The sequence below is a fragment of the Paramormyrops kingsleyae genome, chromosome 11 (genome assembly GCF_048594095.1).
Source record: "Paramormyrops kingsleyae isolate MSU_618 chromosome 11, PKINGS_0.4, whole genome shotgun sequence".
NCBI lineage: Eukaryota > Metazoa > Chordata > Actinopteri > Osteoglossiformes > Mormyridae > Paramormyrops > Paramormyrops kingsleyae.
The window spans coordinates 12,979,372-12,993,456 of record NC_132807.1 but is presented as its reverse complement, the minus strand read 5'-3'; the positions used below and the strand labels follow the sequence as shown (position 1 = coordinate 12,993,456).

Below are 14,085 nucleotides of genomic sequence, written 5' to 3'. Positions count from 1 at the left end.
CAGGAAATGGTTCTCCTGTGAGAGGCCTGGCCAGCCTGTCCGGATGGCTCTTGTGCGAGGGTGAGAAGTGAGCACTTCAGGGGGGTGTTCGATAAGCCAGTCAGCATGCTCCGGTGGGGGTGGGGGGGGGCACACATCCATTCAACATGCTTATGTGGAAGGGTGAGTGTACTCGTGATGTGCTGTGATACTGCTGACTGAATGAATCCAGGCCAGACTGTGACGCCGGAGGTTGAGAGGGTGTGAAAAGGCCCTTAAGCTCCCTCCATTCTGAAAGGGTTCTGCATTCGTGGCAGGTCACCCTGACACCTTGCTGACTGAGAGCGGCTACACTCTCCCCAGATGTGTGGGGCTGGGGGGTGCGTAGGCAGCTCGTTGTGCCACGTTGGAGGGGTGTGGCGTGGGGTAAATGCAATGCCCCACATTCACGTCTCTCCTATTAAAGAGACTTAAAAACATAATTTTCCTGCCTGTTCTGCTTGTTAATTACTGAGCAGCCTTGTAGGAATTGTCGTCATAACCATCCCATTAAGATCAGATTTCTAGGTAATGGGACATGCACCCTTATGTTTAGGCTTCTGACTAACCCAGAAACAGGCCTCTGGAGGCGTAGCTCCATACGCTGATAGAATGGGGCTCTTAAGGCTGCTTTATACTTCTCTGCACATGCACCAGCGGACGTGTCCGCTCCAACGTTTACGACGCATTTGACGCCACTCTGCGCCTCCGCCGTCGAACGCCTGCTGCACTCCAAATTTGTGTCCGCGCAGCTCTGGACACACTTTGCATGATTGATTCACTAGCATGCACTAGGTAATAAAACTGGGACATATGTGTAAAAGCGTGTGCATGTGTGTGCAGACTTGTCTCGAATTGAAAGTCTCACGCCAGCAAGCTGACCAAAGTTGGCAGCCCTCTGAACTGGCTCTGAATTTTTAAACCATTGAGAAACACACAAACCTCACTGTTGTGGTACATGTGCAGGAAATATTAGAATAGTGATTTATATTATTAATAAACATATAAGTGCAACACGTCGTGCGCATGTGCAAAGTACGTGGCTTGATCAGAGAACTATGAACATTTCTGTGTACACATACGCAGAGTGGATACGTGAATGTTACGTGAGTGTTGAAGCAGCCTTTAGCAGTGAGACACTGATCTGCGTTTCTCTCTCTCTCTCCCTCCCCCTCTCGGCTGTAATTTTGTCTCTGATTGGATGATTTAGCCCTTCTTCTCCTGCCCTAGGTCTTGTGGTCAGAGAGGCCGATCCGACTGTAGACGGCGATGCTCAGGAACACGGCTGCTGAACTCAGCCCCTCAGCCGCCTCCCTGGCTCACGCCCGCTGTCGGTTATTGAGCGCTCTCACGGCCAGTTAGTGCTGTCTTCTGTGTGAGCATTTCTAGGTTACTGAGAGAGGAGCACCATGGTTCCACGTTTCCCTGTTGGCCTGGTGTGGGGGTTTCCCAGGACAGGCTGCTGCCTCCCCAGGGCAGGTCAGGAGGAACCCCCACATATGGTCAGCTCAGCTGGTTCTCCCGGCCTCCTGCCCGCTTATATCTGCGTAGCCTGTGGTGCCGTTTCGATTTTAGACGATCTTTATTGATGTCAGCTGGTCCAGCCTGAAAACTGTGTATTGTTTCTTGTAGTTAATTATATATTAGTCATACAATGCATGCAGAATTATTAGGCAAGAACTATTTCTGGAGATACTTTTTAGCAAAAGTTAGACTTATAAAATTAAATTGATGTTTTGCTCCAAGTAAATTTATCTAGAGAGAAAATGTTACATTAATCTGTCAAACCAAAAGTAAAACACTTGATTTTCAGTGTACACAATTAGGCAATTAGAAATTGATGGTGATGACCCGAATATATGATTCATGATTTTTCTCATCACTGGTTGCCACATATCTCATATTTAGCAGGCCCAGTAGTTCTCAATGGTGGTTAAGTCAAGCAGTGAATGAGGCCACTTCATAATTTGATCAACTTTCAAGTCTTTTTTGGCCAATCTATGGAATACTTTCCTTCATGGGAAGGGACATTGTCCTGTATGTATATCAGAACATTTCTGAAAGCTGACTTCTTGTATCAGTGTTTGAAGAAGGTATCTTCTTGAAATTGACAGTAGATCTTGGGGTTAATTTTTACACCATCTGCAAGTTACAGGTTCATCACTGATAATTGCAGCCCACACCATCAGTCCTCCACCATCTTGTTGGCTCTTGAAGGTCTATCTCTGTTCGCTGTGTGGTTCAGTGGGCTAAGCCTGTGCCTGTGATTGGATGGTAGCTGGAGCGAGCCTGGGCTTAGCAGAATAGTCATGTCCATGGGCCCTTGAGCCGCCTACATGCTTCTACCATCATTTTTGACTGTTGGCCACAGAGCACTCAATGTTTTAAATGTTTGGCAGTTTTGCCTTACATCCCTCTGACTGGCAGTTTACTGCCATATTGGCTCAAATATAAGATGACCCCAATTATAAGTCAACCCCCAATGTTTTGGCAACCATTTCTAGAAAAAACCTTTTTAGAATACCACCTCTTACATTTATAAAGAAAAATAATTTGATTTGACAAGAACTTATGTGAACCAGCAACCACAGGCAACCGGATTACGATAAGTGTAATAAACAGCAAACATTTCAAAAAACAAATGTATTATTTAGGGTCTGGGGGGAGATGGTACTAACTCCACAAACCTTTTAGGGCGCAGAAGCTTTTTGATGCAGCCGACCCACATGTGCGGTGAAAAGTTGAGCAGTATTAATTGATATGGCAGTGCTTTTAAAATGAATGTTATTATCTTTATTAACAGTCACTATCGGTTTACTACTAACAGCAGCACAGCCAGGGAAGCTGACTGGGATACACGTTAAACACACGCACTGACAGGGAAGCTGACGGGGATACACGTTAAACACACGCACTGCCAGGGAAGCTGACGGGGATACACGTTAAACACACGCACTGCCAGGGAAGCTGACGGGGATACACGTTAAACACACGCACTGCCAGGGAAGCTGACGGGGATACACGTTAAACACACGCACTGACAGGGAAGCTGACTGGGATACACGTTAAACACACGCACTGCCAGGGAAGCTGACAGAGATACACGTTAAACACACGCACTGCCAGGGAAGCTGACGGGGATACACGTTAAACACACGCACTGCCAGGGAAGCTGACGGGGATACACGTTAAACACACGCACTGCCAGGGAAGCTGACGGGGATACACGTTAAACACACGCACTGCCAGGGAAGCTGACGGGGATACACGTTAAACACACGCACTGCCAGGGAAGCTGACGGGGATACACGTTAAACACACGCACTGCCAGGGAAGCTGACGGGGATACACGTTAAACACACGCACTGCCAGGGAAGCTGACGGGGATACACGTTAAACACACGCACTGCCAGGGAAGCTGACGGGGATACACGTTAAACACACGCACTGACAGGGAAGCTGACGGGGATACACGTTAAACACACGCACTGCCAGGGAAGCTGACGGGGATACACGTTAAACACACGCACTGACAGGGAAGCTGACGGGGATACACGTTAAACACACGCACTGCCAGGGAAGCTGACGGGGATACACGTTAAACACACGCACTGCCAGGGAAGCTGACGGGGATACACGTTAAACACACGCACTGACAGGGCTGCCAGCTTGGGCTCACACAAGAAATCTTACAAAAAAAAAAATTATATTACTGTTAAGCAAGAACTCAATGGTCATTACAAAATATTGTATTTTCTGCCATCTATTACCATTTTTGTCTAGACCATGAATATGACTCCACCACTTTTTTAGACGTATTTTTTTAGGGAAAAATAACCCCTTCTTATATTCGGGTCAACAGAGTATTTTGTTTGTTTTTTCCCCCCACTTATAAGATCCTTTTTTGGCCCATTTCCATAGTAGTAATAATTTACTAGATAATTCTGTACAGAGTAGTATCTAAGGTTTCCTGTTTTACTCCAATCAGTAAAGTTCTCAGACCAAATACTGAGCATGCTCTTATTTTTAAACAGTCCATTTTTAACTGGAGATTAATCTGAACTGAAACTATTGTGTGGAAGATACAAACAAAATACCCACTTACCTAATAATTCTGCACTGGGTCTGCATCATTTTGTTCATGTTAATTCACAGCACTGATTTCAAAATATCAAAATTCATGCATTATCTTAAAAAGTAACTACAGTAAAACCTCGGATTGCGAGCATAATTCATTCCGGAAATGTGCTTGTAATCCAAAGCACTCGTATATCAAAGCAAATTTTCCCATTAGAAATAATGGAAACTCAGATGATTCATTCCATAAGCCAAAAATATTAATATAAAAATGATTAATACTAAATATAAAGTAAAAATACATAAAACAAATTAACCTGCACTTTACCTTTGAAAAGAATCGTAGATGGTTTGAGGGAGACGAGAGAGAGGAGAAGAGGAGGGTTATTTTGTATGACGACTTTCACTATAATTAACGGAATCACTGCTATCTGTTGGCTCACTGGAATCTTTTTCTTTTTGTGTGACTTTAATGTGGACATTGCATTGTTGTTAAACAGATTCATCGCTCTCACTGCTGCGGCCTTATTTAGGTGGTGCTTTTTTACTAAATTTTGACTATACGAGTGAGGCACGCCGACTGAGACCGAGCATGGGAAACGATTACGTGATTATGTGATGCTTGGCAGACAAAGCGTATACATACTGTAGTACTCGTATTGCAAGACCTCGCTCGTTTATCAAGTTAAAATTTATTTTAAAATTTTGCTTGTCTTGCAAAACACTCGCAAACCAAGTTACTCGCAGTCCGAGGTTTTACTGTATTTGACAATTTCAGACAGAACTCGTATTTTTTCTCTGTCTTTTGAATTAATCGATGTGCATGCATCCTGTATGCACACTCAGTTTTGAGTTGCAAATATTGCCCATTATCACACATTTAAGGCTTGCTTTACATTTGCATTTATTTACACATTGGAGGATTGAAGGAAAGAGTAGAGAAAATATTTGCATGGGAAATGTTCATCACAAATCAGCTCAGCTGATCAAATTATAACACAAATTGCCTCAGGTGCCTTTCTTCATGTCCTGGCATGTGGGCATATTTTTCCCACAATCCTCAGCAGGCATGAGTTTCTCAGGGTGAACGACACATACATAATTTTAGCTTTAGGCAGCCTGTCACAAAGGCATTGCTGTTGGGTGGGGTTGCATGCCACAACCACTGGCATAGAACTAATTAAATGGTTGCATAACCATGTGGTGCAACGGCATAGTGATGTACAAGAGTGCAGTAATGAAGTGGCATCTCATGAAAAGCATTTTGATCTATTGTTCTAGCTCACTGTTTCTGAACCCGGTCCACGTTTTTGCTCCCACTGGGAGCTCGGAGGGAGCAAAAACATGGACTGTCTGGGGGTCGCTAAGAACCGGTTTGAGAAATACTCTTTTGGTATACCAATCACAGTTGAAGTTTACTCACTAATGAAATCTGGAGATTTTTTGGGAGGGTGTGAAAGGAGAGAAAAGGTGTTGTATGGGGATTTAGGATTTGGGCCTGGTGGTGAGCTTTGCCCCCTCCTCACTCCCCCACACCAACCTTCAGCTGATTTCCCCCTCAGGCTTTTTTCCCGCCCTGCGGTTTCCATGGCGTTTCTGTTATTCACCGGCAGCAATGGGGCAGATGCCGACACGCTCAACTCGGCGCGACAGCACCTGCTTTTACCAGAGTAACACTCAGTCTAATATGCTGTGGTCTCTTTCAGTCTGCAACCTCATTTCCATTAGACTTTTCATTAGTTTGCGTCTCTAGCCTCGATGGTATTATGCAGAGCCTTAGCCAGTGAGCATTACATGAAAGTACACACTGAGATGGACACGCCAGTCCGTTTGCATTACTCACTACTGACACAGAACCAGCACACAGCAAGTATGCAACAGGGCCCAGCTGGTCTTTCCCAGTCCTTTTGGAGAGAAATGTCCTGTAATGTATCCCTTCACACACGGCTACGCTGCCATCTGGTGGACAAACCACAGCATCGTGAAATGGGGCTGCTTTAATGGGGCAGTATCTGCTCTCTTGAATATGACAAAGTCTTACAAACCCATATTTTGAAACAAAAATTATTAGTTTGTCCCATGCAAGATAATTGACGTCATCTAGACTTTTTTTCTCTTACATGATAGTGTTACAAGACATTACAGAAAGTCATTTCCACTTGTACTGTTTCCATTTTAAATGTATATAATGTATTGTTTCTAAACTAAGATCCACAGTCAGTCTGTACCCAGATGAATGTGTCTGTACTAAAAAAGATTTGATTGAGGGGAAAAAAAACTATGCAGTCTAGGATTTGAAATACCATGTTCATGGTAAAAATTGCATTTTGATCAAAATGTCTGTCAGAATTCTCCATGTTGTTGACCTGCTTCTAAATGATGACTATAAAAAAGATCTCCACAAGTGGTGGTTCCACAAAGTTAATTTATTTAAAATTAATAAAATAAACCAGTACGATGCATTGGATAATCAGAAGGGTTTTGTTTACCTCTATTATCACACTCCCTCTGTGATTGTTGTTGGGACCCCTGTCTCACACACTATGCTCTTTGGTGGTGGTGGTGGGGGGGGGCGGTCAACCCACTGACTCTGTGATTATGCTGTTTGGGGGGCCCCTGTCACACTGCCTCTGTGATTATGCTGTTTGGGGGGGGGGACTGTAGCACTGACTCTGTGATTATGCTGTTTGGGGGGGGGGGCTGTCACACTGACACTTTGATTATGCTGTTTGGGGGGGGGGGCTGTCACACTGACTCTTTGATTATGCTGTTTGTGGGGGGGGGCGTCACTCTGACTCTTTGATTATGCTGTTGGGGGGGCGCTGTCACACTGACTCTGTGATTATGCTGTTGGGGGGGGGGCTGTAGCACTGACTCTGTGATTATGCTGTTTGGGGGGGGGGCTGTAGCACTGACTCTGTGATTATGCTGTTTGGGGGGGCTGTCGCACTGACTCGGTGATTATGCTGTTTGGGGGGGGCTGTCGCACTGACTCTGTGATTATGCTGTTTGGGGGGGGCTGTCACACTGACTCTGTGATTATGCTGTTTGGGGGGGGGGGCTGTCACACTGACACTTTGATTATGCTGTTTGGGGGGGGGGGGCTGTCACACTGACTCTTTGATTATGCTGTTTGTGGGGGGGGGGCGTCACTCTGACTCTTTGATTATGCTGTTTGTGCATCTCAGTGCTTTCTTATGATTTTCTGGCTGAAGCTTGTGTCACTAAAATATGTTTCTCTTCTTGTAGATGATCCTGTGGGACTGGGATCTGAAACAGTGGTACAAGCCGCAGTATCAGGTGAGTGAACAGAAATTTAATTTCCTCTTTAATTGCAGTACTTCACACCACTGTCAGTGAGTCAAACTCAGGTACAAGTGCTGCAAGGCTGAGATTCCACTGAGAGGCCAGTAAGAAATGCCAGAGTACTGGAACACAAGCTATAGTAAACACCAAACATCAGAATAACACAAATAGGATCAAGTAGGGGGTGGCTTTCCCAGGGGGGAGGGGGCGGATGCTACCTAAGGGTGATGATGCTTGGGCTTGATGTTCTGCTAGTAGTCGTCTTTCTCCTGTTCTGTGTGTGTCCCTGTGCAGGGTGTGCTGAATGGCGGCAGTGGCGTGGACCTCTCTCTCATCCAGGACGCACGCGGCACCGTGTCGGACCTGCTGGGGGACCCCTCGCTCTCTCCGCACGTCGCTGCCTCCTTGCGCTCCATTGGCAACCTCATGGCTGCCTTCTCGGGCTCCTGCCGTCCCCGCAGCACGCCCTTCACCCCCTTCCCCGGCTTCTACCCCTGCGCTGAGGTTGAGGACCCTTTCGACAAGTGGGAGAGGAAGCCTTACAAGGTAGTGCTGACGTGGCCGTGCGGGGGGGGGGGGCTGCGAGGGGGGGGCTGCCATGTGGGAAGTCGTAGGTACCGGACCGACTGGGTCATGTAAGCGTCCAGCAGATCGCAGTGCAGTGCATAGAGCTCTGTATCTGTATATGTATCAGACAGACTGTGCCAAATACTGCAGATATCCCCACATTTGGTACATTAAATATGTAAGGAAAATGTCATAGGATATATGGGAAAAAATATGTAAACTTCAGTGCCAAATGACAATCTTTGTTATACAAACATTAGTCCATACTAGAGCTGTCACTTTTTAACCGATATTCAAACATTTGTTTGCTCACGATATGGAAAAAATCTTATTCGAACTATAATTAACCCACTCAGATTTTATAGTGTCATATCGCCTGTAAGCACATTAGACAGTTTGTTGTCATTTTGTTCTCTGCTGTCTATGGAGCCCCTAAAAGGTCAGGGTGGGAAAATATAAATAAATAGTTTTGCATTCCCTCGCAATACTCATGTGATCCCACTACAGTTGCCCTTATGCAAGGGTAAACCTAAATAATACAAACACGTCCAGTTAAGTTGGCTTTACAGTAAGTATTAAACTAGGGGGGACGATGTACACCATGTAACTTTAATATTATGTGTTGTTATCTGTATTTATTAATAATTGCACCATGTCCATTCACTGCCAGTGACTTTTAGCAAAACTGCTGGGCTATTGAACGTGAGGCTTACACACAAACACTGAAATATATTACAAGCACTGAAGGATATTACAGCCAGAAAACTGCATATAAAGCTAACTTTACCCCAGTTTTGGAGTTAAGGTTTAAACTGGAACCTGCTTTCTGGAATATTTCAGTATACAGTGGATCCTCTTATCTGCACATACATCATCAAACAAGAATACAAGGAAGTTTACCCGAAAGTGGGTTAGGGTGTAAACCTTAACTATGACACTGTGGTAAATTTAACTTTGCATTCAGTTTTCTGGTTGTAATATCCTTTGACAAACGCAAGCAACACCCCTTGGTTTTCCAGATTTCTTTATGGGCGAATATTAATTAAAATTTCAGTGTTTGTAAGTGCACTTCACATTCAGTAGCCCAGCTGTCTTGTTTTCAGTCACTGGCAGTGAATGGATGCAGTGTAATTATTAATAAACTCGTATAAAAACAGGCATATGAAGAGGATGGGGAAGCCTTTGGGGGCCTCATCCCCAGAAGAATCAGATCCGTTGGAGAGCTAATAGGGTCAGGCCTGTTGGTGATGGGAGCTGGTGTGGGCTGAGGCTTTGCCCGCTGCATGCCGGCCCATCTGGGTAGGCATGTGGAACTTCTTGTCTCTCCGGCAAGATGACCGTCTTTCGCTGCTGTCGGGGGAGCTTGGCAGATTTTGCGTTTCAGTGGCAGCGCTCTCTGAGGTACGCAGACCAGGGAGTGGCCAGATCTCTGTAGGCTGGTAATACCTACTTTTGGTCGGTCTGATGGCTGCCATACTTAGGGAGTAGCTGCTGTTGTGGCGGATTGGCTTCTCCCGATGCTGTTTGATGTCACTCCTTTCAAGGAGTGTATTATGAGACTCAGGCAAGGCACACTCACTGGGTGCCCTGTCTTTTGTCTCAGTGTAAGCTCCGAACGCAGTGAGTGGTGACTCGTTGAGGGAGACATTTTATTCGCGGCTTGGTGGTTGGTGGGTGCCCACGAGGTGACACTTCTCTGGTAATGGGTGACTTCAATGTGTCCGCTGGCACTCGCAGGGCTGGCTATGAGGATTGTGTCAGTCCCCATGGGTCTGGTGACCGGGGTGAGAGTGGCTCCATGTTCCTTGACTTTGTGAAAGGTCAGAGGCTGCATGTCGCTGGATCTTGGTTCCAACGTCCTGAGCCACATCTTTGAACTTTATACCCCAATGCTGGTGGTCCAGCGAACTACATTGATCATATTCTCATGGGCAGACACTGGAGGCTTCTGCAGAATTGCAGCGTCTACAGAAGTGCCCAGTTAGTGAATTCTGACCACAGACCTGTTTTTACTACTCTGAAGATTCAACTTAGATTCAGTAGGCTACCACCTACTAGGAGAATGAGGCTGGACTTGGCCAGACTCCAAGATCAAGCTGTTTCTGATGAGTCTGCATGCACTTCATGTGAGGAACTTGCAGACTTAGGTGCGACTGCCGACGCAAATGTGGTGTGGGAGGGCTTCCGTGATAAGACTTGGTGGCAACTCAAGTCTGTATTGCAAACTGAGGAGGACGGCTCTGAGGGCAGATAAGGAGACGACTGTTAGACGAACCTCTGAGCAGGTGACACACCATCTGTGGTCTAGTGACCCACGTCCTGTTTACAGAGGAATCAAAGCATTAACCACATCTGAATCTGCTCCTTGGAGACTTGCAGTCGGGGGGGATTGGATCGGTCCTTATGGATGACACTGCGGTTGTGACCCGCTGGGCCGGCTACTTTGAGCAGTTCTCCTAGTAGGTGGTAGCCTACTGAATCTAAGCTGAATCTTCAGAGTAGTAAAAACAGGTCTGTGGTCAGAATTCACTAACTGGGCACTTCTGTAGACGCTGCAATTCTGCAGAAGCCTGCAGTGTCTGCCCATGAGAATGTGATCAATGTAGTTCGCAGATTATTGGTGCTGAGTTTGTGCTGAATAAAAGCAAATGTATCACTTTGGGATAAATGTTTTTTAGATAGGTGAAATATTTTAAAATGTCAAGGCATGTCAGACTACCTCGAAAGTGGAAAAAAGGCCTCAGGCCCCAGGGGGTTAAAGCTGATTCCCTGGTTGTGACATTGGACATCTCTGGGTCCACGGTTCTCGAGACTGATCCTCCAGTCAGCTGTGAACCACCCAGTCTCTCTGACATTGCATGGATGGTGAATCAGCTGGGGGCAGGGAAGGCCGCAGGGATCTGTGGTATCCGGGGTGAACTTCTCCAGGCTGGTGGTAAGGCTGTCCTCCTGGCATTGCAGGTAATCTTTGCTTCCATTTGGGAATCAGGCATCATCCCAACCGACAGAAAAACGGGACTTATAGTCTCTATCTGGAAAGGGAAGAGTGATCGCCTGGATAGCGGCAGCTACATGGGGAAAACACTGCTTTCAGTGCCGGGTGAGGTCCTAGCTAGGGTCATCCTTAACAGGATCCGTGATCACTTACTCGCCTACATGCAACCAGAGCAGTCCGGTTTGTTTTACGCCTAAGAAGTCTACCATCGACCACATCCTGGCACTGAGGGTCCTCATCGAGCACAAGCACGCATATCAGCAGAGGATTTTTGCAGCCTATGATCACAGGATCCTCACTGTTGAGTGGCTGGACCAGGCCAAAGGGGCGCCTACGTAAAACCTGGCTGTGGCAAATGGAATGGCCATTTCTGGAGGGGGGGACTGGACCACGTGTCTGCTTGGGGCGTCGCCAGCCGGGATTCGTAATGTGGTCGCTATGGCCACACGCTGCATCAGTACATGTTCCTCAACCTGAACCTGACCTATTAGTCCATATTCAAATATATTTTCCCACCCTGACATCTTAGGAGCTCTGTACAAATATGATGATGTGTCATTTTTTATTTTTTATTTTTTTGGGGGGGGGATGGGGGGGAGGTCACAGGTATTGAAATATATTGATCTTGATTTTTGAAGAAGTGACAGCCCTGGTGCGCACATGGCAGTATAGAAGCATATATACAGAAAGTCAGAGTATTGACTTTCCTGGAGTTTGTTGTTTTGTTCAGCAGAAAGTACTAATCTGGCATAATGGAAAATATCCCATGCCGTTTTTGGTGAGGAGCAGGTATGTCATATCATAACGACAATTGTGTTCTTGCGTTTAGATTCTGCAGTGACCATAAAAGCTCAGGCCAAACAGGCTTCTATCTTAAATATGTTAATGTAGCCAGTGGAATAATGTCTGTTTAATGCTGCTGCTATTTACTTGATGTTTCCTCTTGTTCAGGCTCACTTTTCTTAGACTTAAGGACCGAATGTCACATGTCACAATGTGTCCAATGAGATTGCCCCAATCCTGGGTTTTCTGCCCACCCCCAGGGCCTAAGCAGCCGGTGCAGCCTGCCCACCCCTCAGCTGCCTCGCCGTGGTTCCAGCTCGACACCTCTGCCCTCCATGGATTTGTCGTCCTCCCGCTGGGACCGCAGTGCTAAGAGGGTCCACGCCGAGCTAACTGCCACCAGGTGAGATGCTGCTCCATGCCTCATTCTGCAGCCTGTAGCTGGCAGGACTAATGCAGTAACGACCTTCTAGTCCAGGGGTGGCGAACCCGCGGCTCGCGAGCCGCTTGCGGCTCTTTCACTGCTCGCCTGCGGCTCTTCAATCTATCCACATGTTCTGTGTTTATGTCACGTTCGGCGGGTGAGCGAGCGGGTAAGCAGGCGAGTGGAGCCGGACTGACAGGCAAACGGGGTTTTTAATAGGGAAGAGGCAGACATCCATGAACACAATACGTCACAATACAATGCCGGATCTGGCAAACAGGGGGAGACGCGGACTAATATACACGAAACAAGCCGAAATAACAGGGAACAGCTGGGCACAATCGGGGAAGCACACGTGATAATGAGGGGGCGTGGCACACTCGAGGATCGAACGGAGCCGGGCGTGACAGTTTACACTTGCAAATTATTTTTAAAATGTCAAAACATAAATTTTCAATAAAGGGGTATGTATTTAAATGAGTTTTTTTTTTTTTTTTTTTTTACACAACCTCTCGCGCGATTTAACATAGACTAAGTTCGTTAGTAGCCTGTCAATCATCATGGCAGAGTCAGGGAAGCGTACAGCTAAGCGCAAATACGAAGATGAGCACAGAACATTTTTATCTGAATGGGAGGATTTATATATTTTTTTTTTGAAAGAAACGGAAAGCCATTCTGCTTGATATGCCAGACTTCGTTGTCGCATTTTAAGGCTTCAAATCTTGAGCGCCATTTCACTTCACTCCATTCTACCGTAGCATTCTACTTTTTTCGACACTGAAACAAGTGAAATCAAAGCATCGCTCTGTTCTTACTGACACACATGTAAAAGAGTTACTACGAGTAGCAACAACTGAATACAAGCCAGACCTAAAAAAGATTGTGGAAACCAAGGACTGTCAGGTGTCCCACTGAGTCAAATAAAAGGAGGTAGGCTGAATAAAATCCATGAAAACAATTCTGTTATGTAATTAAGTGTATAATTTGTGATACTGTTGTTTGCACATCTGTTGTGTGGCTCTTTGCAGCGATAAAGATTTTTTTTTGGCTCATTATGGCAAACAGGTTCGCCACCCCTGTTCTAGTCAATGGAAGCATTTGGATCTATTGTTGCTGTAGCCTGCCCATCTCAGCCATGCTCCCCTCCAGCATTTAGGTTCTGTTGTTCATTGTGAACTTTGTATCTGATCTTGTCTCTTATTATCTGAGAACTATATCTGTAGGTGGATAAGGATCGGGAACGATTTTGCTGAATGTACTAGCAAATCCTCAGAGAATCAAGTTTTTTAAAAAGAGGATTTTGGTTCCACTGGTGGATTTAATGAGGAAAGCTATGAGTTTTGTTTTCTACTAACATCAGCCATGTACTCTGGCATGTATGACAGTATAAGGAAGGAATGAAGTGCAGACTTAGAAGGTCTGGGAGAGCCTCCTTCAGATGAGGTATACATGTAGCCACTAGGTGGCAGCAGTTACTAGTACAGCCCAGTCCTGCTGCCCATCCTGTGGCTTGACGATGATGATACCCCTCTGCCTGCTTTGATGACTCACTTGGTATTTTTGAGATATTACTCTTCAGTGATTCTGGTTTTTTGCCTCATGATAATGACTTTCCCAGCAGTTATTGCTCATTCATGAAGAAAAAAATCTGTGTACGTCACTTGGAATTTGAGTCACTATTTCTTTTATGTCCATACTTTACACATTTTATATATAACTGCATAGCTGAAGTACTGAGAATGTATTTTGTTTAACAACATAAATGCTATCATTGCTATCGGTGTGAGAGTGGAAATGCCCAAGGATGTCGTTTCTGTGTAGTGTGACGTCACCGCATGCATGGAAGCAGAGTCACAGCAGTGCCCTTGAGGGTAAACAGCCGATAGGGCAGCATTAGAGGTAGATGTTCCTGCAA

General features: G+C 45.8%; 1 protein-coding gene across 2 annotated transcripts in view; it reads left to right on the top strand.

The window, feature by feature from the left end:
- Positions 1-14,085, top strand: part of LOC111840786 (cGMP-inhibited 3',5'-cyclic phosphodiesterase 3B-like) — a 46,965-nt gene that overhangs the window by 19,519 nt on the left and 13,361 nt on the right. For both annotated transcript variants that reach the window (XM_023806021.2, XM_023806029.2), the window contains exons 2-4: positions 7,345-7,395; positions 7,696-7,947; positions 12,007-12,149. In XM_023806021.2, coding sequence (XP_023661789.1) covers positions 7,345-7,395; positions 7,696-7,947; positions 12,007-12,149 — 446 coding nt within the window. The remainder of the gene's footprint in view (positions 1-7,344; positions 7,396-7,695; positions 7,948-12,006; positions 12,150-14,085) is intronic.